This window comes from Phaseolus vulgaris, chromosome 2, assembly GCF_051622355.1.
Source record: "Phaseolus vulgaris cultivar YP4 chromosome 2, ASM5162235v1, whole genome shotgun sequence".
NCBI classification, from domain to species: Eukaryota; Viridiplantae; Streptophyta; class Magnoliopsida; order Fabales; family Fabaceae; genus Phaseolus; species Phaseolus vulgaris.
This window is the reverse complement of record NC_143499.1, coordinates 48,037,385-48,065,346: the sequence shown is the minus strand read 5'-3', so window position 1 is coordinate 48,065,346 and position 27,962 is coordinate 48,037,385. Positions and strand designations below refer to the sequence as shown.

The 27,962-nt window shown below is 30.3% G+C and overlaps 5 protein-coding genes across 7 annotated transcripts; 1 reads left to right on the top strand and 4 right to left on the bottom strand.

The window, feature by feature from the left end:
- Positions 1-2,595: 2,595 nt before the first annotated feature.
- LOC137812827 (glucan endo-1,3-beta-glucosidase 13) lies at positions 2,596-5,811 on the top strand. The gene is made up of 4 exons (XM_068615049.2): positions 2,596-3,006; positions 3,744-5,018; positions 5,349-5,379; positions 5,496-5,811. The coding sequence occupies exons 1-4, from the start codon at positions 2,952-2,954 to the stop codon at positions 5,638-5,640; spliced, it is 1,506 nt and encodes a 501-aa protein (XP_068471150.1). The 5' UTR covers positions 2,596-2,951; the 3' UTR covers positions 5,641-5,811.
- Positions 5,812-8,512: 2,701 nt separating this feature from the next.
- Positions 8,513-10,316, bottom strand: LOC137812828 (profilin-1). The gene is made up of 3 exons (XM_068615050.2): positions 10,167-10,316; positions 9,625-9,762; positions 8,513-8,939 (listed from the first exon to the last, which is right to left on the bottom strand). Exons 1-3 carry the CDS (start codon positions 10,287-10,289, stop codon positions 8,805-8,807), a joined length of 396 nt encoding a protein of 131 aa, XP_068471151.1. The 5' UTR covers positions 10,290-10,316; the 3' UTR covers positions 8,513-8,804.
- Positions 10,317-13,369: 3,053 nt separating this feature from the next.
- On the bottom strand, positions 13,370-15,097 carry LOC137812826 (profilin-1). Its single transcript, XM_068615048.2, has 3 exons — positions 14,962-15,097; positions 14,410-14,547; positions 13,370-13,775 (listed from the first exon to the last, which is right to left on the bottom strand). The coding sequence occupies exons 1-3, from the start codon at positions 15,082-15,084 to the stop codon at positions 13,641-13,643; spliced, it is 396 nt and encodes a 131-aa protein (XP_068471149.1). The 5' UTR covers positions 15,085-15,097; the 3' UTR covers positions 13,370-13,640.
- Positions 15,098-17,906: 2,809 nt separating this feature from the next.
- On the bottom strand, positions 17,907-19,668 carry LOC137809826 (profilin). Its single transcript, XM_068610896.2, has 3 exons — positions 19,459-19,668; positions 18,720-18,857; positions 17,907-18,223 (listed from the first exon to the last, which is right to left on the bottom strand). The coding sequence occupies exons 1-3, from the start codon at positions 19,585-19,587 to the stop codon at positions 18,089-18,091; spliced, it is 402 nt and encodes a 133-aa protein (XP_068466997.1). The 5' UTR covers positions 19,588-19,668; the 3' UTR covers positions 17,907-18,088.
- A 1,761-nt stretch (positions 19,669-21,429) lies between these two features.
- On the bottom strand, positions 21,430-25,136 carry DER1 (DERLIN-1). Of its 3 annotated transcripts, none has more exons than XR_016518898.1 (7): positions 24,963-25,136; positions 24,468-24,603; positions 23,635-23,708; positions 23,425-23,501; positions 22,514-22,642; positions 22,241-22,401; positions 21,430-21,905 (listed from the first exon to the last, which is right to left on the bottom strand). XR_016518898.1 is itself a non-coding variant. In XM_068615037.1 (7 exons), the coding sequence occupies exons 1-7, from the start codon at positions 24,977-24,979 to the stop codon at positions 21,776-21,778; spliced, it is 741 nt and encodes a 246-aa protein (XP_068471138.1). In that variant the 5' UTR covers positions 24,980-25,136; the 3' UTR covers positions 21,430-21,775. The 3 variants fall into 3 exon arrangements, 2 of the variants coding, with proteins under 2 accessions (XP_068471138.1, XP_068471139.1); XM_068615037.1 differs by having other exon boundaries at positions 23,408-23,501; XM_068615038.1 differs by having other exon boundaries at positions 23,408-23,501; positions 24,987-25,110.
- Between the last annotated feature and the right edge of the window lie 2,826 nt (positions 25,137-27,962).

Genomic DNA, 27,962 nt, shown 5'->3' with positions numbered 1-27,962 from the left:
TAGATGTAGGGCATGGTCCATAAATAAATACGACTTTTGTCCTTTGTTTGAAAAAGGGTATGACATAATTGAGTTTTTTTCACAGTGATGAACATCATCTACCAAAGTAAATAATGCCAAATCAACTATTCCGAATACACCATTATTCTTTTTCCACCAACATAAACATCGACAAAGAAAATAAAAACCACAATAAATTTTTATTAATAAGAAACTATTTTAAATAATAAATATTTTTTTAATCTTTATAATATATCTAATTTAATTAATATAATAAATTATTATTATTTATATTTAATTTTAATTGTTATTTAATGAATTTTTTGTGGTGTGTGGACACCACAACATATATATTAGAAAATTGTAGCTTTAAAATTGATTAATGGATAATAGAGTTATGCTTAGTCTAACAACAGTGGCATGGGATAGGAGAATGATTTTGATTTTTGACTGATCCGTCTCTAATCATTGCTTAAAATTGTAATTAATGACCACATCATCCTATTAGACTCTATGCCATGGTTATTAAAATCTCTAATCATTGTAAAACACTGGACAAAGTTTCTGCACAACTACTTCCACGGGATAAAATACATCTTTTTGTATTGAAATGAAGAAAATAATTAATTTAAAAAGTAAAAAAAAAAAATCAACGATTCATTGAAAAGGGATAATTCTAGTGAATTTAAAATATTTTTGAAAATTTAAAACTATAGTTACTATTGGAAAAAAGAGAGAGTAATATTATAATGTTATGAGCTTATGATAACTATTATCACCGGTCTTTTTATTATAAAGACTGATAACTGAAAATAAAAACAAAAATTATGCTTAAATACTTTTTAAAAAAATTCTTAAATATATTTTAACTATGTAAAATTAGTGAAATTGTATTTTCATTCTTTCAAAAAAAAAAATCCATTATTTTATAAAATTTGGAATTACTAATTTTAGTTCGTGAATTTTGATTTTGATTTTCATGAGATATTTTTCCTTAATTTCCATTCATCTAAAATTTCAGATAACTATTTTCAGTTTTTAACATTAATTTTTAATATAAATAAATAATATTTATTTTATGAGCTTCATAGTTGTTTGTGTTGAAAAATTTAAGATTATAATTCATTTTCAAAGATCATTTAAAATATTTCATGATAAAATATGTTGTTTGAGTAAGAATTTACAAAAAGAGTTTAAATTCTAAAATAATTTTATTACTTTTAAATTTTATTTAAAAAATCGCAGATGATTGTTGTTATTTGAAGTGTCAGGCTAACTGAGATGTCAAGTTGGATAGTGATATCTAACATGAAAACTTTTATATAAAAAAAAAATTACTTTTAAGAAATCAGAATTTAAAATTATTTGTTCTTTGTCTTCGACTCGATTTTTTTATATACTGTTATTAAAGACATATTGTTACTAAAGATAAACTAACACTTAAAATACTAACAATTAACTTATACAAACAATAAATACATTTATTTATTTTTTTCTCATAAAAATGGCCACCTTGAGGCAAACAGGGCATAAGCAGAAATTTGATTATTTGGTGATTAAAATTGACTTATGAAAACTATTTAATTGATTGGAGAAAAGAAGGAAAAAACATGCGAAATAGCGGAACAGAGAAGGATATATAAACTGAATTGAATAATAAAACTGAGGAACGCTGCTTTTTCTCTGACACCTTTGTATTGGGTTTTTGATATGTTGCAGTCACACAATAAATTCCCTGTCACTTCAAAATTAAATTCAACACATTACTTATTTTTTTAAGAATACTTCTGCATTCTAAATTATTTTTATTCATTTATTATTTCAAATAATGTTTAACAAATGCTCACTACTTTCTATTTTTTTTACTATACTACATTTCCAATAATTATGATTAAATAAAGCAAGATAGCAATTTCCATATATTTTATATTCCAATATCATTTTATGAATACAACATAATATGACAAATTTAAATTCATTTAATTCAAAAACCTACAGCAATCAAAAGTAAACCAAAACATTTAATTTGAATTTTAGAACCACCAAATTATTTATTTAAGATTTTATAAATATTGTATCGTATCAATTTTATAATTTTTTATCACATCAATTTTATTAAGATTTTAAAAAATAAGTAATTTAATAGTATCATACTTTGAAATTTAATGTATAAAGTAATTGAAAAAGGTTAACACAACAACTTTTATTTGTTTTCTTCATTAAATTAATCACTCTCGCGCACACACAATCACTTTATATATATAAATATTTTCAACGCTCTCTACCGAAATTTTTAATGTACTTTAATATTTAAATTTGTATTAATTCATCTTTATATTAAAATTCAAAATAATATTATGTTTTACATTAAAATTACATTACAGTTTATAATTAAGTGAGTGGAGAAAAGTAAAATGTAATATACATATAAACTATTATACTATAATAATCGTCTAAGCACAAGTGTTTTAATCTTTTTACACTAGTTATAAAAGGGTAATAAATAGAAGAAGAAACACAATAATTTTGAGTTGTTATCAATGGAGAAATGTTGGAAATATTTAATATTAATGAAACATGAGAAAACTTATGATTAGTAATCTTTTTTGTTTTTTGAGAGAACAGTGTTCTTTGCTGGAAACAACACATCACCACTGTTCTAAAAACATTATTTTCTGTGTGCATTTTTATTTTTTAGGATTTATTTAAAAAAAAATGCATTAGTAGACAAAAGATGATGTCCTCTTCGGCACTCTCGAGCTCCAATCTCCAGACAGACACAGAGAAACAGAGAAAGAGAGACAATAGCCGTTACTTTCTCAGCATTGGAACGTTAGGTAACAAAACCACTTTCCCAACATTCACTTCACTCTTCACTCTTCACAACACAATAACCTCAAACAACATCAACACCTTCTTCTTCCACTTCACTCTCTCTGTTCCTCACACCAATGGCCACTCGCTTCACCCTCATCTTTGCGGCTTCGCTTTTCCTCTTGCTTCTCGGTTCGTATCTTCCTTCTCTTCGTCCTTTCCTTTTCCTACTTTGCTTCTAACAATGTCGGTGTTTCTGTTTTTTCTTTCCTTTTTTACACGTGAATAAATAAGTAAATAAATAATTAATGACTCACTCTATGATTCCCTGTCTGAAACTTGAACGGATGGTGCTAATAGAAACTAGATTTATGCACCAGTTAGCTCTTTATAAACCATTGTACTGAGGAGGGGTTTTGGGGGATGAAAAAATGCTTGTAATTAAAGAGATGTGTTCTTATTTAGCTCTTCCTAGCCCTACCCTTTCAAGTGGGTATGTGGTTCTTCTCAATTTGTGTTACACCTCATGTTTTGGAGACCATTTGTTACATCATACTTTTGTTTGTGTGACACCTTACCATAGTTAGAGCTGGTAAATTTGGGTTTTCTTAGCCTCATCCAGTTATGGTTTTATATTTGATTGGTTTAACCTTTGAAAGCCCAGCTAAAAATCTTGCTTTTATTAGGCTCATGCTTACTTTGGAGGCTCAAATTGAACCCAAATATTTTGGCCAAGATGGCATGTTTTGCCATATTAACCTTACTGCATTTTGCATTGTGTCTGTGGGATGAAAGAACTTAACATTGAATGTTTAGACTTGCAGGTACAGCTAGCAGAGCTAGCATTTTTCACTCTCAATGAACAAGTCATGTCATCTTTGTACTGCATAATTTTATTTACTTTAATGTTATGAAATGTTCTGTGTCAGATTGTTGCTCTGGGAGTTTTATTGGAGTCTGCTATGGAAGAAGCGCTGATGACCTTCCTACACCTGATAAGGTGGCACAGTTGGTTCAACTTCATAAAATCAAATATGTGAGGATTTATGATTCTAATATACAGGTTCTGAAAGCCTTTGCAAACACTGGGGTTGAGCTTATGATCGGGGTTCCGAATTCAGATTTGTTGTCTTTGTCTCAGTTCCAGTCTAATACAGACAGATGGCTGAAAAACAGTGTCCTTCCTTACTATCCTGCCACTAAGATCACGTACATAACTGTTGGTGCCGAAGTCACTGAGAGTCCTGATAATACCTCTTCATTAGTTGTGCCTGCCATGACCAATGTGCTTACAGCACTCAAGAAACTTGGGCTGCACAAAAAGATAAAAGTTTCCAGCACCCATTCCCTTGGGGTTTTGTCCCGATCTTTCCCACCTTCTGCAGGGGCTTTCAATAGCAGTCATGCACATTTCCTAAAGCCAATGCTAGAATTTCTCGCTGAGAATCAGTCACCTTTTATGATTGATATATATCCTTATTATGCTTACCGTGATTCCCGGAATAAAGTGCCTTTAGACTATGCCCTTTTTGATGCATCCTCTGAGGTGATTGATCCAAACACTGGGTTGTTGTATACAAACATGTTTGATGCCCAGATTGATGCTATTTACTTTGCACTGATGGCCTTAAACTTCAGAACGATTAAGGTCATGGTCACTGAGACAGGTTGGCCTTCCAAAGGCTCACCTAAGGAGACAGCTGCAACTCCTGATAATGCGCAAACCTACAATACTAATCTGATAAGGCATGTTATCAACAACACTGGTACTCCTGCAAAGCCTGGAGAGGAGCTAGATGTTTATGTTTTCTCATTGTTCAATGAAAATAGGAAGCCTGGTTTAGAATCTGAGAGGAACTGGGGATTGTTTTATCCCGACCAGACAAGTGTGTATAGCCTAGATTTCACCGGACGGGGTGCGGTGGATATGACCACCCAGGCAAATATAACCAAGTCCAATGGAACCACATGGTGCATTGCTTCAACTAAGGCCTCACAAATTGACTTGCAGAATGCAATAGATTGGGCATGTGGTCCTGGCAACGTGGATTGTACAGCAATACAACCTAGCCAGCCTTGTTTTGAGCCAGATAACCTAGCTTCACATGCATCTTTTGCGTTTAATAGCTATTATCAGCAAAACGGAGCTTCTGATGTTGCATGCAGTTTTGGAGGCACAGGTGTAAAAGTTGACAAGGATCCAAGTACGTTCATTACAACCTGCTTCTGATACTGCACTTATCTTTAGTTTTTGTCAGGTGCTGTTTTTCCCATAAACTACTGCTTACATATGCTACATATGATTTGGAGAAAGCTAGTAAAAATGCAATCCCACTTTAGCGGAAGAAAGTATTAATCTGTGGAGGGACATCTGTTCTATATCATGTGGAAGTTGTTTGATATCTGTTAAACTGGCTGCCCTCATAGTTATTATGAATGTTTCCTAAAGTTGGTTTTACTAAATTGTTTGTTTCATACCAAAGTGTTATGGTAGATTGTTTTCTGTCACTGATTAGCTAATGTCAATTCTGCAGGCTATGACAACTGCATCTACATGAGAGCTGGGTAAGTTCAATATAGGACATGATATTTGGTTATTCCTTTAATTTTGACCTTAAATTATACAAATTCAATTTAGGATCATATGACATTTGGGTTTTTCTTCCATTGTGCTTTTGCAGAAGTAATAAAACTGTGACAAGTAATACAACAGCGATGTCTTCTTCCACTTCATCCTCTTCACAGAACGCAAATTTGACATCATCAGTTTTTGCTATTCTTCTTGTGACTTGTCTCTCCGCCCTGATGCATATTCAACGGTACTGACAAGCTTGATTGTTGAAAGTGCAGCACGATTTTGCTTTGTTTTAGATGTATGCTGCATTAGACATGCATGGGGAAGTAATAGTAGTGGAAAGCGTTCGTACGCTTTGTAATGATATGCATCAGAAAAAGTGTAAACTCCGTTGTTGTTATATAAGAATTGTTTTTTCTTCACTGCATTAGAGCAGTGATAGGCCAAAGCCAAAAGTCTTTGGTACCAGTTTTGTGTGACAACAAGTGATAAAAAAACAGCTTGGAAAGATTATATCGAGTCATATTGTAAGTTTCCAAGGCTATAACTTAATTGTTCTTAAGATTATGCAGAGTCTTGGGGATAATATATGGTAGTTCTTAAGATTATGCAGAGTCTTGGGGATAATATATGGTAGTTCTTATATGAGTGATACTAAAGCCACCAAGCGGGTAAATCAGAACAAGGAAGTTTAAGCTTCCAGAGGAATACTGTTTTACTGTTTTTAATGATCTTATTTGCTTTCACTTCAAATAGATCAAATACAAAATGATGAGGATATTGATGATGCAACACAAATATCATCATTTGTTAAAATTTAAGATTTTACTTAATTTTTGTAAGTTTATTCTAGTTCATGACTAGATGTTTATTATATAACATTATATACATAATTGTTATTGGTTCAACTTAGGTTGAGCCAACTAAACATACTTAACACCTAATGCAAATTTGAGGTGAGATATCTACAAAACATGATTGTTTTTCATGTTGGCACAGAAAAACATACACTAAGTTGCATTGCAGTAAACCGACCAATAATAAAAGTTATATAAATACTTTTTTTGTGCCTAAATCAAGGGCATAGTCCACTTCCCTGCATTCTCAATCACTCACCCTACATCTAAAACTGAGTCATCACATGGCACAATCGTTGAAGTCAAAATAACAAATCATGGTTTCACCTTTATCTGGTGAAAACCCATTTAACAGAACTGCCTATTTCATAAAAACTTGCTTGGAACACCCAGCAAGTCATCCTCCTTCCATTTTCTTTTTTGGATGAGCAACCAGTATCACTTCACTTTGACATCCCACATCTACTAATCATAATATATATATAATTAGGTGAAAACAAATTAAGGTATGAATATCTGGGGATAATTGCTTCTTTTTCAAATCCGTAAGAGTGATGAGTTTATTACAATAATGTATATCATCACCGTAAGGATCTTAAAAACTATGATTTTCACATTTCATACATTCATTATAATAGAGATAGACATTTATCTTAATCTATGAAAATCCTATGTGAGCAGTTTTTTTAAATTTTTTTTTTCAATCTGTCTCTTAACAATTTTGTTCTTGTCACATCTTTTATTGATGAACAACAGTAAAACAACCTCATTTGTAGAGATAAAATCCTATTTTTATTATTTTTCAATCTCCATCAAATTATATTTTTATTAGGTAATATAATATATATATATATATATATATATATATTTCTCACATTAATTAATGAACTTTTTATTTTATTACATCATATTTAAGTTCTATTTTGTATGAATCACGTTATAAAATTGCTAATCCACCGTCGTCAGATCTTAGTAGAATAGAATAAGTAGATTGTTGATGACCAATTTATTGTTATTATTTTCATGCGATGATCCCCTTTTTTGGTCCAACCTGTTACAGAAGCAAATTCAAATTATGTGCAGACTAGGCTAAGGAAATTAACAAGTGTGTTTGGTTATGCTTTTACACGCACATTCATTGTTAAAATCATGTCAAAGATTAAAGAAAACGCAGAAGCTATCTCATGGAGCATCACAAGGGCACGTATGGACTAATTTGATTTGTTGTATTAGATTACTAAATTCCAATAATGAAATTGAAAATAATTTTAAATTCAAAATCTATTTCCTGCTCAAGTTGTTACCAAATTACTTATTCCATTGTTTTGAAGTTTTGGTGTGTTGTTTTGTACCTTGGCAGAAGGAGGTAAGTTAATGGAAGGATGTGAGAAAGGTGAAAGATGCAATGAATGGTCTCAACTAAGGATTATATATACTTCATTCTGTTAACCAACCAAAACCTGGTTTTCTTTACGTTTCCTTCATTTCTCTAATTAATTTCTAGTATTCACCCAGTTGAAGCAGTTGCAGGTGACGGATGACCAAGTTTCAATTTACCAAGTAAAAAAAAGAAATAGTATATATATATTGAAATATATTTATTTAATTTCAAAATTAAGAAAAAGCTATAAATTTAATTTTTCTTTTTAAAAACACCTTTTACTTTTAACGACAGTCTCTTACATTGTCATCGTCACCACGTTTATTACCATCATCACCGTGCTATTATTTGCCTCTACCACTATGATTGTCATCAACACCACAGTACAATATAACTTTAATGTGATAAAAAAATAGTTTAATCCGAAACTAAAGACTAAAATTAGTTGTGATTTTTAAAAAGAGAAAAATATGTTTTGTGATATATATATATATATATATATATGCTTTTTTTTATCAGTTTCTTACCTTCCTATATTTTCAAACTGATAAATTAATTCTCAAATTTTAAAAAAATATATAAATTTGACCTTTTTCAATTTTGTGATGATAAATATTAATTTTAAATATAAAAAGATTCAATTTATATTTATAAAAGTTTAGAAACTAATTCATCAAATTTGAAAACATAGAAACCAAAATAAAATTTAACAAAAACTGGCGGTACCATAAACACAATTTTCTATGTTAAAAATTTTGATCCATAAAACTCAAACTCGTCCTAAACGGGATTTTATATGACTAAAAAAATATTTACGATCAAAATAAATAAAGGGAGCTAGGAGTACGAAGGTGGTATAAATGTGAAGGAAGAATATCTGCCAGATAGATAGAATCTGCCAACTTCTGATAAATGTGAGAACCATTATACCATAACAATAAAATTTAAAACCAGTGTAATGTATATAGGTACCCCACTAAAAAGGTACAACGATACAGAATAATAGACATCATTTCTTAAGCACCAAAACACTTTTTCTTCTCAACACGCACATGCCCTGACTTTTGATACCCAACAATATTATTACACTGCAATCAAAGCATTCCAGTAGAGGTCGAAGCAAAAACTTGTACAGAAGCCAATGAAATATGCACTATGACAAGTCATTAAGAGGGGATTAGAGACCCTGTTCAATGAGATAATCACCAAGCCTTTCAACTATCATGTTGCATTGACCTGGAGTCATGGGTTCATCATAAATGCCTATGACCAAGGCCAGATTCGTCTTCTTGACAGTAGCACCACCAGGACCCTGGGGTAATGGGGATAGATAATTAAACTCTCATATTACAACTATATCTGCACTAACATGTGCAACAAATACAACTTATGTATGTTCATTAAATTAAAGGCAACGATTACATCAGACAATACTGGTACAAAGTATTTACTTGTTCAGAGGATGCAAACAGTAACCACGCTGCTTAAAGGTGTCTATGAACATATGCATTTGCTTGTAAATTATAACTTGATTGATAAGCAATTCACAAACACATGGATGGATTGCAAAAATGTGAAACGCTTTAGAAAAGATATTCGATATTGTGCTTATAAAATCAGATATTACATATTGTGCTTATAGAATCAAATATTAGAAATGTGGATATAAAATCAGATGCACGATCCAGTTGCATAACGAAATTACCCCAGTACACCATATGCAAGCTCAACTTATGCTCGTGTTACCCTCAACACCAACCCAAATAAAAGACTGTAAAATTTTAACTAGATCATAATTTTGACAATAATATGATTGGAATTCACTCCACAATCTATATTGCTTGATTCAAACTCTAACAATCTACACAGTAAAAACATACGAAAATGAATACCTTCACAGAAACTGCATCATTGCCATCACATAACCCAGATCATCATCACACTGGATATGAACCTATGCAATCAAAATGAAGCAAAGATCATAAAGAGTGGCTTACCTTCTTGCCTCGAATGACAGCGCCGGGTTCACCTTGGATGACCATATATTTAGTGCCACCAATATACAATCCAGTAGGAGCGAGTGTTCCAGGCTCATTAAAGTCATTCATGATCCCAGTTATTTCCTCAGCTTTGAACTAAAAGAACAAAAATCCACATGTTACTAAATCACAAATAACAACAGATCAACAAAAACAAAAGCAGATCCGTTAACACTAAAGTTCATAAGAGCATCAGACACATACTCAAATAATCAATCAATCAAGCAAGCACGCATCAAATTGACAACATCAGATTAAAGCATAGTTTAACAGTTCAACACTACAAAGGTGCAGTCCAAATCAATTCGGATTGGTTTCCTTTGCGGACCAGGTTTAGCAAATTGACAAACATGCCCCAAAATCTGAACTGTATAGCAAGACGATCCTTCTGGAATCTTGGGTTGATTTATGCAGTGAGTAGAGATCGGAGAATCTAGAGAGTTGAGTAAAGAATCAAGAATTGAATTGGGAAAAGAGTAACTGAAAATGGAAACAAAAACCTGAGGGAATTGGGAGCTCTGAGCCCAAACGCTGCCGTCGTGGCCGATGATAGCGGCGTGAGTGAGGTGGTTACCTTCAATTTCGCAGAGAAGGTGGTCGTCGACGTAAGTTTGCCACGACATGGTTCAGATTTTTTGGGAAATTTTGAAGTACCTCTCTTTCTCTTTCTCTCTCGATTACCCTTTCTCAGCTGCTGCGTTGATATCACGGAACTATCAATCTATGCCTTTAAATATCACCATGAAGTTACGCTTACGCCCTTTTCATTACCCTATTTTCACTCTCAGGCCTTCCAGAAAATATAGGAACAGTAAACTTTGTTATTCTGCACAAAAAAAACATCTTTTGATTTATTATGTCACCGTGTCCGTAACCTTTATTGAATACTATGGTATGTCTTTCAGATATAAATGGATATGAATATTTATATGATATTTGTAGAATAAATATCAGTAAAATATTAAGTAAAATGTCGAATTATTTAGTAGATTTTTAAAATTTTTAATACGATTGTAATATAATTTTTAAAAAAAATATATTAATTTTCTAAAAATTTAAATTTATTAAATAAATTTTTATTATAATTATAAAAATAAATAACAAATTTTGTTGAACCTATCATGATATTTGTGTTTCTACTATAATTATGAATGTCAGTGTCTGTATTACATAGATATTATTTATTTTATGTGTATAATATTATAAAAATTATTTCATATGACAACAAGAAGGTTTTAACTATTCTCCCACAAATTGAAAACTATGAAGTTCTGACAATTTCCTATATGTTTACCAGGTAAAACTAACAAAACTGTTAATCAAGAGCATCTCAACTATAAATAACAATATCAAAGTCTTGATGTTTGACTTTTTGCATCCATATTTATACCAATCTTCACAAAGATGATATGTTTAATTCATGCACGTCAAATATATAAAAGAGTTTACTATTATGTTATACTTATAAGACCTGGATATAACGAAGACTCTAGTATAAATAATATTTTTATTTTGCAAGCGTATCAAAATTTTATTATAATATTTAAAAATATTAAGTGAACATATCACATTCACATAAAATTATTAGGCCCAAGTTAACAAAAATTATGTAAAGGGAAGATAACAAGTGTGCTTATATTCAACATGTTTTGTTAAAAATATGAAGTGTGATAATTGTAATAAATGGGGTCATATTACTAAGTTTTGTTGGAAACCAAATACTAAAAGAAATGAAGTCTACGTGAATAATAATTTAGAATAGGTATTGTTAATAACGATCACTACTTAAGTAGAAGGCCTTTGAAGAAAGTCATAAGTGTCTAATTTTAGTAATATTTCATATTAAAATATAGGCATTTATGAGGATTTATTGCTAATTTACATATAAAATAATCCCTAATTTATGAATTTATACCTTTTTACATTTTTTATGATCTTTATTTGAATAAGAGTATTTTATTCCCAAATTTGGTGTTAATTGCAGATTTCTGAGGAAGATTGGAGATTTGGATTAAAGATGAGTGATTTGAGCCAAAAAGATAAAGATAGAAGGTCCCAGAATGAAAGAAAAAAAGAAAGAAAGAAAGATTGGGCCTTTTTATGTTTTATCATTTAGCCCATTAGCGCGACACAATAAACAACCTAACCCTAGAAAACTAGGATAAATAGAGGGCTAGAGGCTCAACCTTAGTGTGCCAGATTGAGAGGAAAACACCATAGAGTGAGTTGTAACCCAATTGGGAGAATGGAAGGTGATAGAAGTATGCGTGGCTAATTCTACCCTTTGGGATTGGGAGTAATCTGCTCAAACTCTTATGTATTGAGGTGATATTTTATATATTAATATTCAGTTCTTGATTGATTATTGGTATTGTTGTTTTACTTTTAATTTTCCGTGACAAATTGAGAATCTTAAATCTGACCGGGAGGTATTTTTAGGGTTTGGACCTAAACAACAATACTTAACATATTTGAGTGCTAAGAATAGACTTGAAATGTTAATTGCTATTAAACGTCTGAGCTTCGTTCTAAGTTGTTCTTATAAGCGAGGAATCGATATAAATGATTTTTATACGGGCATCAATTTCAATGAGAGAGATGAAACTTAATTCCAATATATAATTCAGAAGATGTTTTTGGATCTAGAAGTGTTATTTGGATTTATGAAATCCAAAAGTCTTTTTTAAATTTGAAATAAACTTATGAATTATGTAATCCGAAAACTGCATTTAAAAAATATACTTTTATCAGATTACATAATTCGAAATTTATTCCCAATCAAAAAAGACTTTCGAATTATATAATCCAAAAGCTAATCAAACATAATCCGGAAGCTAATCTCATCTATAGAAAAACTTTTGAATTATGTAATCCGGAAACTAATAATAAAAGACTTGTAAATTACGTAATAAAGAATATAAAAGATTTTTTGATTAGATAATTCAAAATATTAAATAATGATATTTTTGAAATACATGGGGATGAGAAAGTATAGAGGTGCAAGATGCAGTCCTTCACAAGTATTGATAAATTAAATAAGAGGAAGGTGAAGTTTAAGTTTAGCCCTTTACCTAATGAACTCATCTATCAAACAGGACCACGACGGACAATGAAAAATCTTAAAAATCAGAGTCGCCTACCTTAACTAAAAAATCAGAAGAAGAAAAACGTCTCTTGAAACCAGATTTGGATAGGGAATGTTAGCACTTTACGACTGGTTTATAATTCATGCCAATTAAGCTACCACATTTAATACAATAAATAAAAATAATGTAACATTTATATACTCAAAACTATTAACTTTATTATATTTTACTCTATAATTTTATTTTTATTTTTAGGTAACCAAATACAAGATATAAGATGAGGCGGTTATACAAATATCTAAATTTTTATTTTTATTTCATTATATATATATATATATATATATATTTAAAAACTTAATTTCAAGTCAAAGATATCATTTTCTTATATATTTTCATTTCATTCTCTCTCTCTCTCTCTCTCTATTTATATATTATCTTGAATTAATTAATTAAAAAAATCTTTTAGCATTTTTTATCTTTTGGACGAAATTTAGTCGCAAATTTGAAAGATGTCTCAAAACAAAAATGAGTTAACCGAAGAAAATAATTTGGAGGGAAAGGAGTAGGGAAGTATAAATACTAAAGGGTTTGAGCGAGATAGAGAAGAATCTGGAAAGTTTTGTTAAATATGCCAACCATTATACCATAGCATTAAAAATTTAAAACACTGTAATGTATACAGGTACCCCACTAAAAAGTACAAGCATAGGACATTATAGTCATCATTTCTCAAGCATCAAAACACTTTCTTCACTACACGCAGATCCCCTGACTTTTGACACCCACAAGATTATTAAACTGCAATCAAAGCATTCCAGTCGAGGTCGATGCAAAAAACTTGTACAGAAGCCAATGAAATATGCACTATAACCAATCATAACAAGGGCATTAGAGACCCTGTTCAATGAGATAATCACCAAGCCTTTCAACTATCATGTTGCATTGACCTGGAGTCATGGGTTCATCATAAATGCCTATCACCAAGGCCAGATTCGTCTTCTTCACAGTAACACCACCAGGACCCTGGGTAATCGGGATACATAATTAAACTCTCATATTACAACTATATCTGCACTAACCTGTGCAACAAATACAACTTATGTATGTTCATTACCCTTAAATTAAAGGCAACGATTACATCAGACAATACTGCTACACAGTATTTACTTGTTCAGAGGATGCAAACAATAACCACGCTGCTTAAAGGTTTGTGTATATGAACATATGCATTTGCTTGTAAATTATAACTTGATTGATAAGCAACTCACAAACACATGGATGGCTTGCAAAAATGTGAAACGCTTTAGAAAAGAGATATTGCATATTGTGCTTATAAAATCAGATACTAGATATTGTGCGTGCGTATAAAATCAGACTAAATTACTGCAGTACACCATACGCAACTCACATCACACCAACCCAAATAAAAGACTGCAAATTTTTAACTAGATCATAGTTTTGACAATAATATGATTGGAATTCACTCCACAGTCTATATTGCTTGATTCTAACTCTAACAATCTACACAGTAAAAACATACAATTTGCATATCTTCACTGCATCATTGTCATCCTCATCACATTAACCGGATCATCATCACAATATATATGAACCTATGCACAATCAAAATGAAGCAAAGATCCTAAAGAGTGGTTACCTTCTTGCCTCGAATGACAGAGCCGGGTTCACCTTGGATGACCATATATTTAGTGCCACCAATGTACAATCCAGTAGGAGCAAGTGTTCCAGGCTCATTAAAATCATTCATGATCCCAGTTATTTCTTCCGGTTTGAACTAAATGAACAAACATCCATACATCATCATTATTATAATATCACAAACAAAAACAGATCAACTAAAACAGAAACAGATCTCCAGCAATTATATTCAACCATCCGATTTGTCTAATGAATAGCAAATCACTCACATCAAATCCAAAAATAAAATTATTTCAGAATTAAGGTATAATTGTAGCTGAAAAGTACATAATCAGAATTAACAAGCAAATAATCGGTTAACTTCCAATAATCGGAGAACATGCAGCGAAGTGAAGTGAACTCTTTTGTATGTCGATCCTCATTCCAATTGAATGAAGAGTGAAGATAGATCCGCGAATCTAGGAGGCTCCTTGAAAAAATTAAGGATAAATCGCGGAAGGAAACGATTGAATTGATGAAAAAAGTGAACAAAAATGGAAAGAAACAAAACCTGAGGGAAGCTGGCGCTCTTAGCCCAAACGCTGCCGTCTTGGCCGAGGATGGCGGCGTGAGTGAGGTGGTTACCTTCGATCTCACAGAGAAGGTGGTCGTCGACGTACGTTTGCCACGACATGCTTCTGATTTTCTCACCAAACTCACAGTGCTTTGCTTCTCTCTGAAAATGGGTTGAGATTTTCTTTTCTTGGCTGCGTTGATTCCACGGAGCTATGTGCCTATATAAATGGCCGCAACCACCTTGAAATTACGCAAATGCCCTTTTCATTACCCTATTTTCGCTGTTTCGGGCTGGCAGATAAGAAAAAGGAAGCAAAAAAAAAAGATCTGATTTTATTATTGGATTTGGGTCGTCTAAAAGAGGGATGCACCACTTTATTTTAAAATTATAATTATTGAATAAAACATTAATGATTAAAAATTATGGTTATAGTAAAATTAAAATTAAAATTAATAATAGGGTACTAGAAAAGACCTTCTAATTACTTTAGAGCAGGTAAATCTTTTATTATTAATTGAGTTTAACAAAAGTGTAAAAGCTCTTAAAGGAATTAATATTTTTTTAGAAAATAGGAAATTCATTACAAACACTGGTTTCTGATTTTTTTTATTTTTTTATATATTGTTGTGAGAATACAGTCTATTTTTAATATTTTTTTTTTCAATTAATAAATATGAGGTTGGACATTCAAAAAAGGAAAAAGAAAAAGTTAGAATTGAGAGTTCAGCAACACTTCTAGCTTTTTTTCTTTTTAAGTCACCTTTCTTTTTCAAGTTGCGACGTTCTAATTATTATAATATTTCTATAATTTATCACCAGTGTTTGTGGCTAAGTGCAGATATAATTTATCACCATAAAAATGCATCCATATGTTAAGATTTTGATTTTTATGAGTTGAAGATTAAATCTACGATACAAATATAAACTCATTATATTAATTTATGTACAATCATTGTTGTAATTAATTTGTTCTATTAATTAATAATTAATTCTTTTTAATTTTTATTGAAACAATAAAAACGGTTTGTTTTTATTAATGGAATGAAAGAATGTGTGTTCATTCTTAATTGTCTCTATTTTTATCCTTACTACAAAATTACATAATTAAGGAGATAGAGAAATTGAATTCACAAACTTTAATTTCATCTTTCGTATGAGAAAATTCTTTTCAGTCTAAAATACTGTTATGTTTTTGAAAATTTAAAAATTATTATGTTTTTCCTATTTGTATAGGATTTTATTTTATTACTTTTTAATATTTATTTTTATTCTCCCTTTTTTAAAATGAATGTGATGGTTTGTGAAATAATTTAGTCACGCTAACAATATATTAAATAAAACAATTATTTAAATAATGATTGATATTTAAATTGAAAATTTTTGCGATAAAGATATTATATATGTTCATTTCTATGTAATATATACTTTTAATTAGAAAATTATTACATGAAAAATAGAGAAGGTGATAGTGTTATTATGAGTAAAAATTTCTTCTATTGTAATAAGTTGAAAATATAATTAAATGAACTAAATTAAAGTGCTCAAAGTTGTTTGAATTATTACCAATAAATATTCTATTTCTAAGTATATTTTCCAATTTCATAAATTAGGGTTCAAACATTCCTATATATAAGCAAGTTTTTAAAAACTAAACTAACATTGTGGTTTTTTTTGAACAATTCAATTTAACTTAAAACAATGTCAATTTTGTTTAGTTGAAATATTTTTTAACAGTTCAACATGTAAGGAATTGTTTTACAAGTGAAAGAAAATTTAAATTAAATGAAGAATGAATATATGTTTAAGTTATGTAAAATAAAATCATTTTTCATTTATTTTAAATGTTTTTATCTCTCACTAAAATCTATAAAACATATAACTCTTCATAGATATATTAGTATATTTTCTTTACTTTCTTTTATCAACATTTTACCTACAACACAAAAATAATTTAGGATGAAAGAAACACAAAAATAATTTAGGATGAAATAATCAAATTTTGATTTTGAGTAAGCTTTTATTTTTCCTCATGTGTCATTGTTGTTGGTTTTTTTTTTTTTTTTTATGTAGAGGTTTAGTAACTGCATATGTGATCTGAGTTGAAAAGATGATTTTTAGCTAATTTATGTTCATAGTTATATGTTTAGTTATTTTATTTTTTAAAATTTTATTCAATTCTTAATTTTTTTTCACAAACTTTTATTTTGTTTATTTTAAAACAATTGAATCTACACTATGTATTAATCGAATATAACATAAAACATTATTTAAGTAATTAATTTTTTTCTCATTTTTTATATTGATTATATTTTCTTTTTTCCTATGTTATTTCATTTTCTTACCTACGATAAATAAAAGTACTATCATAAATTAAAAATGCTCGTAGAAAATTAAATTTTTAGATCTAACACGAATTATTGATAGCAGAAGAAGACAAAAAAAGTTGCTCCCTATTTTTTTTTTCATTCCAATGAAAATAATGGAATAACGATTTTTGCCAAGTCCCCTTAGTCTTGCTCAAACTCGCATATTGACACTGTTTAACGTTCACATGTCACATTATATTTCGTAAATTTTATATTCAATTATAGTAATTTTTATCTTATGTTTTTCACATGTTTATTTAAGGTAATGATATATTAAAAATCTATATTTTTTATACAACCATACTACAATTCTCAATACTATTATTTTAATATATTTTTACGTTATTTAATTACAAATCTACTATTTACTATATATATTTATATTTATATTTAAATTCATCACATCCCATAAAAAATTTACACGGTTTTCATCATGATTGTGAAAACATCATTTTCTTAATACTTATGTCACCTGTTATTAATGCAATTTTAAATATATGAAAAAAAAAGTTGTAATTTATTTTTGATATGGTGAGAAGAAAAGAAAAGAAAAAGTAAAATGAGAAGTTAGAATAGACATGAGAGAAGAGGAATCTTAAAAATTCAAAGAAGAAACAATTGTTGAATGCTCATATGGTTATTATCGGCAACAACTCCCGATTTAGGGTTGATATGTAGTAGATACAAGTCAAAAATAAGAAAATAATAAAGTATAGAATCCAAGAAATAAAAATGTTCCAACACATGATGTATATCTAGAGACCTTGATCAATGAGATAATCTCCCAGCCTCTCAACAACCATGTTGCATTGTCCTGGAGTCACTGGTTCCTCATAAGTACCAAAAACTAAAGCTTGACCAGTTTTCTTTATGGTGATGCCTCCAGATCCCTACCAAACACAAACCAAACATGTTACTTAGTTCCCTTCAACTTTAAAAATAACTAAAACTAAAGCATAAAACTTAATTGCCTCATATTTTGAAGGAAGGCACGATGTTTTTTTATCAACAAGCAAAAAATAATAATTATGAATCACGATTCAATTCTTATACAAGACATAATTCACCGAACATCTTTCAGTTTATCAAAATCCTACTATACTAGGAAGAAACAAACAACCCAACCAAAAAAGAAACCTTACAAAAATAATTAAACACCCCAAATCCTTCCTACAAGAAGGAGAGGTCAAGAGAATCTAGGTCACTTAATCGAAAACATACATTTGTGAAAGAGGAAGTAATTACATTTGTGAAATAGAGATGATTTTGCATCATAAAAAATGCACATTATTTACTTTTCTCAGTACATAAAACTATTATCAGACTATTAAGAATTCATGTAAAAGTAAAAGAAAAATATTAAATTTAATGCATATGAAATAATACCTTCTTCCCACGAATGACAGCTCCTGACTCTCCTTGAATTACCATGTATTTGACTCCCGCAAGGTGCAAACCTGTGGGAGCAAGATGACCTGGTTCGTCAAAATCTTTCATGATATCAGACACCTCTTGAGATTTAATCTGCAAAGGAAGTACAAATTAGAGGGTTTCTCATAAAACAATTAAAAATTGTGTCAATTTGTAAGTATAAGTAAATTTTAACTAACTATAAAAAGTGTGATCACAAGTATAAGTTAAAACACCTATATCCATTAGCTAAATATGCAATGATGATAGAACTAATAACTTCTAGTGTGTTTGGTTTAATCTAGTTTAACATTTCAAATAAGTGTTTTTACATTTTAACGTGATTATTAAAAACTAATATTGTGAGTTCGCACATCCCAAATGTGATTCTTATAATCTAAACGAGTTTTTTAAATGCGAGTGAGACATAAAACTTATGCTAATGTGTCTTGAAAGTTGTGTGGATGTCTAAATGATAATTATACTTGTATAGCCAAAGATAGTCTATATAATATCTGAAATTACTCATACAATTATTAATGTGTGAACGATTTTAGGTCATACTCGACTAAGTACCAGCATTTGAAGAAAGATAACTGAAAGAAGGAATCAAATGATCGTTAACACATTTTAAAAATTGTACGATCAGTCTCAAGTACTATTTATAACTCGGTTAATAGAATTAGCAAATAAATTAGAATGGAAGATTGATTACCTGGGGAAAAGAAGTGCTTTGAGCCCAAACAGAGCCATCGTGACCGATGATGGCCGCTGCGGTGAGATGGTGGCCTGTGCCATCAATATCACACATCAAATGGTCATCGACGTAAGTCTGCCAAGACATTTTGTTGTTTGTGTTTTGTTGTGGTGCTTGTAATATGTTGTAATGTGATTGTGTTTGTGTTTGTCAACTTCAAATTTAGTTTTAAATAAGGGTTGGATCATCGATTCATGGATGAAAGGTGATGCTCCTTCTACCATCTCTTTGTCTCCATCCAATTCTTGCCACGACTTCACTTTCTCCTTCATTCTTGGATCCAACCTCTCTCTTTTCCTATTCTTATTCTCATTCTTTTTTGTCCACAGATATATTAGAGATACCTAATTCGTCAATGGGTTCACCTATCATCATGATAATTATTATTGCTATTATTATTATTATTAATTTGTTAATCAATAATTAAAGAATAAAATGCTACCAAGTTTATGATCTGTCATAGTAAAGAAACATAGAGTTTGAACGTGAGTTTTGACATTTACTTTCAGAGATAAAGTTTTTCTTCTTTGATTGTTTAATTATCTGTAATTTTATTACAGATATTATTATTATTGTTATTTATATTAATAAAATTAGTAGAAGTTCAACGCGTGTTTATCATTTTCCTGTATATATTATGGAGAGTGCGTATGAGATAGTAAACATGTTAATTAGTCCAATAGTTAAACTACTACACTATTATTGATTACTACAACTAAAAATAAATAAACTTATAAGACCCACCATCAAAACTACCATTTGCTATTTTACACAAATAAAAAAGAAAAAAAGAATTTGTCTTTCTTCTTTTCCTCTTTGCTATTTTTAGTCTGTTAATTTCATTTTTATTTTTTCAAGGGAAGAACATTCTGTTTATACACACTTTTTATTTTGTTTTATTATTTTTTAGTTTTTCATATGAAAAAAGAAGCAAGCTTAAAACATATAAAATGCAACGTTCATACACTTAACTTTCTTATTAGGTTGTCTTATTGTTAACAACTATTATTATGCTATATAAATTGAAATTTTCTTTTGTAAATTTTTTTTATTCTTTTTTATTATCCTTTATTTTTTCATAACTTAAACATTTAATATAATCATATAATTAAATATTTTTTAATCTTAATTCCTAGGATCTTAAATAACATTCCGACATTAAATTTAAGATATTTAATATGCCACAGTTGCATATTTTAATGTAGTTTCTTTCAAAGACCTGGATTTTTAATTTAAAACTGAAGCTAAGACTCTTTTTATTAGAGATGTTCTTCAATGAATATAATTTTATTTTAAAAAAATAAAGAAATACAAGCAAATGAAATATAGACAGTATGAATAGATATATAGATTTTCATTGGTAGGAAGATGAGAATGAAGATGGCAAGATTCACTATTTTAAGGTGCTCTTTTGATAATATACCACACAGTGTGCTTTTATATTTACGTTTTCGTGATATGATTTTACACAATGACTTCATCAAGTTGAGACTTGTAAATACATTATTAATTAGTTATATCTAATGCATGAAGGTAAAATGACAGTGTTATTATTAGTTGAAACTGATTTTACTTATATAATTAAAAATAAATATTATAATTTATTATTAAAAAAGTATATTTATAAAGAAAAATAAAAGTCCGTGAGTTAGTCCATTTGATCAGCAATCCCTTGAAAAATACGTTTAAGTTATAAAAAAGTACCAAGAGTTAGTTAAGTTGGGCCAGTCTGTATCAATCTCAACCTAGGGTTGGCACCTTAGAGCCTCACCGAAAACATTCATGATTCGAGAGTAATCCATAGTCACTGAATGAAAAACAAATATCCGAAGCCAACTTTAACCTGACAAAATTCGGCTCAAGCAAAAACTTTTTTAAATAAAAAAAACATGAAAATTCTATCAAATTTAAACAAATGCAAAGGGCAAGTAAGAGAGAATGTGGTATGGATTGGAGGTGAAGATTACGGGACTAACCTTCATACTGATTACAAAAGTGTACATAACTTGTGAGGACAAAGTAAAGAATTCAGGATGAAAATTCAATGATTAATTCATAAACCTTCACTAAATATTTCTTACAAGGAAAAGCTCCGTCGAGAGTACTTTGAAAATTATGAGGATGCCTCAAAAGAAAGTTTGTTTTTCAACGAACTGTCAAGGTTCACACACTGCTCCCCCATTAACTCATGTTTAGCTCCATTTGTCAGTGGTGTCAATAAGCAATAAGAGAAGATGAAACAACTGATAACGCAAACTCACTCTATTGCATCTATCTATCCACCAAGACGATAGGATCTTCCCCTGAAAACAACTCCGGAGCCACTCTCTTGCTGAGGGTTATTAGCAGGCTGCGCACGGTTAATTGGTTGCATTCCAATTCTCCACCTTCCAACCAATTTACGTCTGAAAAATTACAGTTAAGAACACAACAGAGCTAGCCCCAATTATGAGGAGTTAGAGGTCATTGACTAAAGAATAAGAACATGGCTGTAGGTCCTGCCCCTACAATGCTGCAAAAACAATATGAAGAACAACTATAGATGTGTTTTGAAGGAAGAGCTTAGAAAGGAAAGGTAGTTTTTAAAGGTGAGGGGGAGGATGTGCTTCTTATGTTGGGTTCAGGTTCAAAAAACAATGAATAAAGCTTCAAGACACTACAAAATAAAATAAAATAAACTTAAAAATGACAACAGCATATGCATAATAACACCTTAAGCAACAGCTAACTAGAAGGATACACCCACATTGGAGTCTTCAAAATGTTCTTTCCACCTGCTAGAGGATGCAAAACTGTCAAAAAGTAGTACAGATGTCCTGCGATGATACCTAAGAGGTCAGGTATAAGAGGCGAGCCAAAAATAACATCCAAAGCAAGCATTGCCCATGGAAGATAGAAGGCCTGGAAAAACAAGAGATATGGATCCTATCAGACAATTAAAAGATGTACTTCGTAGAGCTTATTTCAGCAGAGGCATAAAAACAAGGCTAACTTACAGAAGATTGAAACATACCTTAAGAGCAACAAGCCCATATATGTTGATTTGAGCATTTGGAAATTCTCTACTCCAAATATAGAGGAGCATAAAAACCAGTGGTACTGCCAAAAATGGGGACCACAGAAAAGGGATAGCAGATAAAACCTATAATTGAGGAAATAAAATTTCAAAGAAAGAAACTGATGTTAGGACTTAGAACACCAAGTTAAAAATGAAACTACAAAGAAAGCAACTAGAAGTGGGGAAATGGAGTTGGTGCAATTTCAACAACAATCAAACATGTGATCCTTCAATCAGAATTTTGTATCTCCAAAATTATCTTCTCAAATACTTTCTGAAATTCCTTCTCCACTGAACCAAGTTGTTCTGCACACAACATTCAAGCCTTCATTGACACTTCCTATCCTACCTAACCGGAATTTGTATTCCTCAGTCTCCTACAGATTCTCTCCAACCATAAGTAACCTCTTACGACAACTAATCTTCACTTACCATTGACCATTTCTGACAATCAATCACAGTCATCACTCATTTGTTAAATTAACTACTGATCTGAATTTTTATCCATCTAACTTTGCATAAATCACTCGCTAAAAATAAAACAAACATAATTTTATTACCAAATGTTTTGAGATGTGACATATGCTAATACAAAAATTCTTAAAGACTAATGGAGCATAACTTTCACTGGCGCAATGCCAAATAGAACACAGATAAACAAATTAAATTAGATTGATCAATTTTCCATCATTGTTGTCCAAAAAAAAAATTATTTGTTATCTTCTTGTCCAGTTCATAAGCCAGAATCACCAGAATAGATTCTACAAAGATATATCTTCCAGCATTTTGAAGGATAAATGTCACATTAACAACCACAAGATGAAAAGATATGTGGAGGATCACACATACTAATAGTGCAAACGAACCAAATATCATCATCCACAAGAAATCAGCAGTCCTTCTTTCAAATGGTCCCTTCTCAAGTTGGACACCGTACCTTACTCTGTACATTATAAGAATAAGAATTAATTCAGATGAAGTAAATTATACCTCATAGTCATAACTTCATATAAACTGCTTTTTCAATATACAGGCACGTAGAAATTGTTGTAACAAATTATTCTCCAATTACTTACATCATTAAGAGGCGGATCCCAAAATTGATAGAAAATGGTCCAAGGAAAAATAAGTTTGTGAACAACCTCCAGACCTACAGATGATGCGAAGTACAAATGACTTATTAAATGGTTCAACTGGAAAAGAACAAACTAAGATTATTACAAAGAGTTGTCAACAGCAAGTTAAGCTAAAGGGAAATCACAAACTTCATCAGTAAAAAACTCTAATTGACTGCTTAATAGTAAAAAAGTCTCCTAAACAAACGGAGACCTGTCAGTCGCCAAGAGATTAAACCATTGTACTTAATGAAACAGTGTAATGTGGTGCCCAGTGTCCACAGTGCCTCATCTCTTTATCCACAAGTATCAGAAAATGTAGCCAAAAGGAATTGCGGGATGCTATAGATTACATAGAAATTTTCTACAGCAGTCTACAAGGAAGTGGAGCAATCTATAGAGCCCAAACAATCATTCGATACACATGGGACAATTAAAATAACAATAAAGGGAATGTTGACCTCAAAAACAAGTATATGCAGCATATGATATGATATACAAACAATGACGAAAATATAGAATAATCTAGTTGCCAATTGGAGGGGGTGTTTGGTTGCAAATCATGTTATGTAACAAAAGTTAGGAGTAAAACCAAGTATGCCTCCATGATATTTCTTTTAGTTTGGCTACAGAAAAGAAAAAGGATACCCAATAAAAAAATTCTTCGCACCAAAGACACAGAATGGGATATCGAAAGGGAAGCTTTATAGAATGAGTGCAACACTTGGCAAAAACATTAACAGCACATTCCTCTTTCTCTGATACTGATACCTATGATATTATGGAATTCTCACCTGAAAACCGTAGAACACTCGTTCGTACAATAGTGCAATATGAATTGGATGATATAATCCAAGATGGTAAGTGGCAGTGGCTAACAAGCAAACAGTGCCATATGCCTTGGTTATTGGCGGGAGAGAGTGATAAAACCTGAAAACATGAAACTTTTGAAGTATTAAACAAAGTCATTGAAGCAATTATAAAAATCACCAAGAAAAATTTTACACCTAAACCACGAATATCAATGAAAGCAAAACTTGTAATAACACGCTTAATTGATTATTTCTGATACTAATGAAGCTGGAAAACGCTCAAACTAGGTTTAGCGAAAGAGAAAACATAACCAAAAACCTCTTCATCGACTTAAAATAACGAAATGGATTAAAATTGGTTATAATTCGACAGGAAAAGCTCGATAGGTCAAATTACAAAAAAAAATTAAAAAGATTCATCAACATTATCTTTATTTGGAGAATGATAAAATAAGAACGAAGGATGAAGAGAATTACTCAGCGGGAGAAGACATTGCTTACTGAGGAAGATGATGAGAACAGAACTCTGACTCGAGTTTGGAATTCAGATTTACAGATCTTCCTTGTGATACCGTTTCCGTCGGACCCAGAAGCTTCCGTGCACCCTCTTCGCACGTGACCGTCGAAGCCCGAAATGGCCCAATTTTTTATGGGCTATTTTATTTTAAGGCTTCCTCTTTCAAGGCCTTTCCTTTCTGGACTGGAAAATTGCTTTGCGCACCCACAATTGCTTCTTGTACCTCCCAAATTTTAACACAGCTACTGGTGGTGAGATTATGTTCTCTCGTATGAAAACACTCATAGAGAAATTCAACCTTGGAAGAACACTTGACTTGTAAAATAATTTACAATTTTAATTTATTTAAGAATTTTAATTTATAAATTTTTAACACTTCTTTCATAAATTAGTAATTTATGAAAATAAACTAGCTTAGTAGTTCGTATTTTTTATCCTCACTTATTCATTTGAAATTATTATTTTTTAAATTAATAAATATGTTTTTATGTCGTTTTATTTTTACCAAATATTTTATTAATTTTACTTCAAATATTTTTTAAGTCAATAACACAACTAATATAATTTTTAGTTTTTCATCTCTTGTTATAAGTGATTAGTAAGACTTTTTAGTAGCTTATAAGTTATTTTGAGAAACTTATAAACTAATTGCAAAAAAAAAAACTTGACTCGAATACAAGCCTTTTTTTTTTAATAATGCAGAAGTTATTTAAGTAGTTTAAAAGAATAAGCTAACTTATAAATTAATTTTTATTAATTTATTTACATCCATTATAGTCTTTTAAATTTGAAAATCTTTTTTGTTTACTTTATCCTTCATGCAAGCACATTAATATCTACACATAGACCGAGGTTGAAATATTAGGCTCTAATACCATAAACCTCACTTCATTGAGCCAGTTTTATAAAGTTAATTTAAGCTTAAAGTCCACTTCTTAACATGGTATCAAAGTCATTTTGAGTCTATCATAGCGAGTGTTTGTTGGGTTTATCAAGTTACCCGCTATCGGACCACTTATAACATATATCTCCATGCACGAGTTGGTAACCTCGGCGTGAGGGGTGTGTTGGAGATCTCAGATCGACTAGAGATTAGAACCTTTCATAGTATATAAGTTAGTGCAAACCTCAACCCTATAAGTCGGTTTTATGTGATTGAGTTAAGCTTAAAACTCACTTCTTAATATAATAAGTATTGTTATTTTAAACATAAAAGTTAAATGCAACAATTTTTTTTTTTTAAAAAAAACTCATTAAAATTAGTTGATTTTTCTGTATAATTATGTAATTAAAATTAATCAAATAAAAGTGAGTTTTGATTGGAACTTATAAAATAAGGTTTATAAGATAAAATTTGAACTCATATATATATTATAATTTAGTTATATTTATAGTTGACGTAAAACTTATCCTACATCTTATATTGGTTTCTAAGATATATTTTAAATCTTGCTAAAATTTCACACATTAGTAAAATTGATTAGACAGATTATTTTAATTTGTATAGTATGCAATATTTTAGCATTAAAGTAGAGTCCAAGTAAATAAAAATTGAAAAAGTACCTCATTCCATTTGAGTCTTAGTTTGGGTCTTTGTATTACTTAACAAAAAAAAACTAACGTGATAATTATATCATACACTCATTCTCCCCTACCATAAAGCAACAAAGTAGTAACTGTCTTATGCACAATGATATTCTATATAATATATACCAATAGTATATGGTTGGTGTTTGTCCATGCACTGGATATTTAGTGCTTGATTGAAACAATTAACTAATAGCATGCTAAGAACTAAAAACTGTAAAATCATGGTGGGTCTACAAAGGAGTTGTGATCATCATTTCTTCTTCCTTGGGCCATGACAATGGTCAATAAGAATAAGAATGGTCACTTTATGCATGTTTAATTCACCTATACGAAATTTATAAATACATTTATTTTTTATGCATTAAGAATGAGTTATTTTCTCAAATAATTGTGATATTTGATTAATATTTTTAGTTTTCAACTGTGATTATCGATTTTGGTTGGAGGTGAGATATATAAAAAGACACTTTGACGTTCAAATTAAGATTCAGTGTTCGATGATTACAATATTGATTGGTATGATAAATGTATACCTTTCTCTCGTTTTTTAATATGTATTTATTGAGATATCAAATGAATTTAATATTTGATACAATTTAACAAGTTAATATTGTAATTAAAAAAAATGTTGTGTATTTTATTTAATTGATTATCTTAACACGAAATTTTGTTTGTTTGATTTTTATACAATGTGTGTGAAGGTGTCCTCCACTAGTTACATAAGAACATTAGTGAATTTGGATTGAATGAGGAATTGGTGAAGAAATTGAGTTGGGTAAGAGTGTGTTTGCATGAAGAAGAAGAAGAAGGGATCATATTTTTGGTAGCGTAGAAATACAACAAACATTAATAAAGCAGTGAGAAAAAGAAAAGAGAATAGCTCACAGCATCAACACGCTTGCCCCATGCTCCTATAATTTATTTTACTCATGCTCACTCACTCTAAGGTGGCTTCAATTGGGATCAATGAAAAAGACAAGCCCAAAAAAGTGCAAAAGTCACCCATCAAAAGAAAGGAATCAACTTCAATAACACACTCCTTATGACTGGGCCTGCCACTTATCTTCACACCATAATCATTTCAATATTAACTTGTACACTTACTATCAACAATTTTTACCTATCTTTTAATCAAAATATTATCAATAAATTTTCTTTTTGTATGTTTATTAAAAAAAAAATCTTACAAGTTAAAAATCAGTTTTTTTTTTTTGTGTTGAACAAATATTGAATTAGGCTTCTTTTAGCAGAGACAGTTTTTCTCCCTCCTTTATTACTAAAATGGGATTATTTTTTAAAATATCATGAGAGTTGAAAAATCGTGTTAATGTGAATGATTTTATTGTAGATAAATTATATTAAATGATATA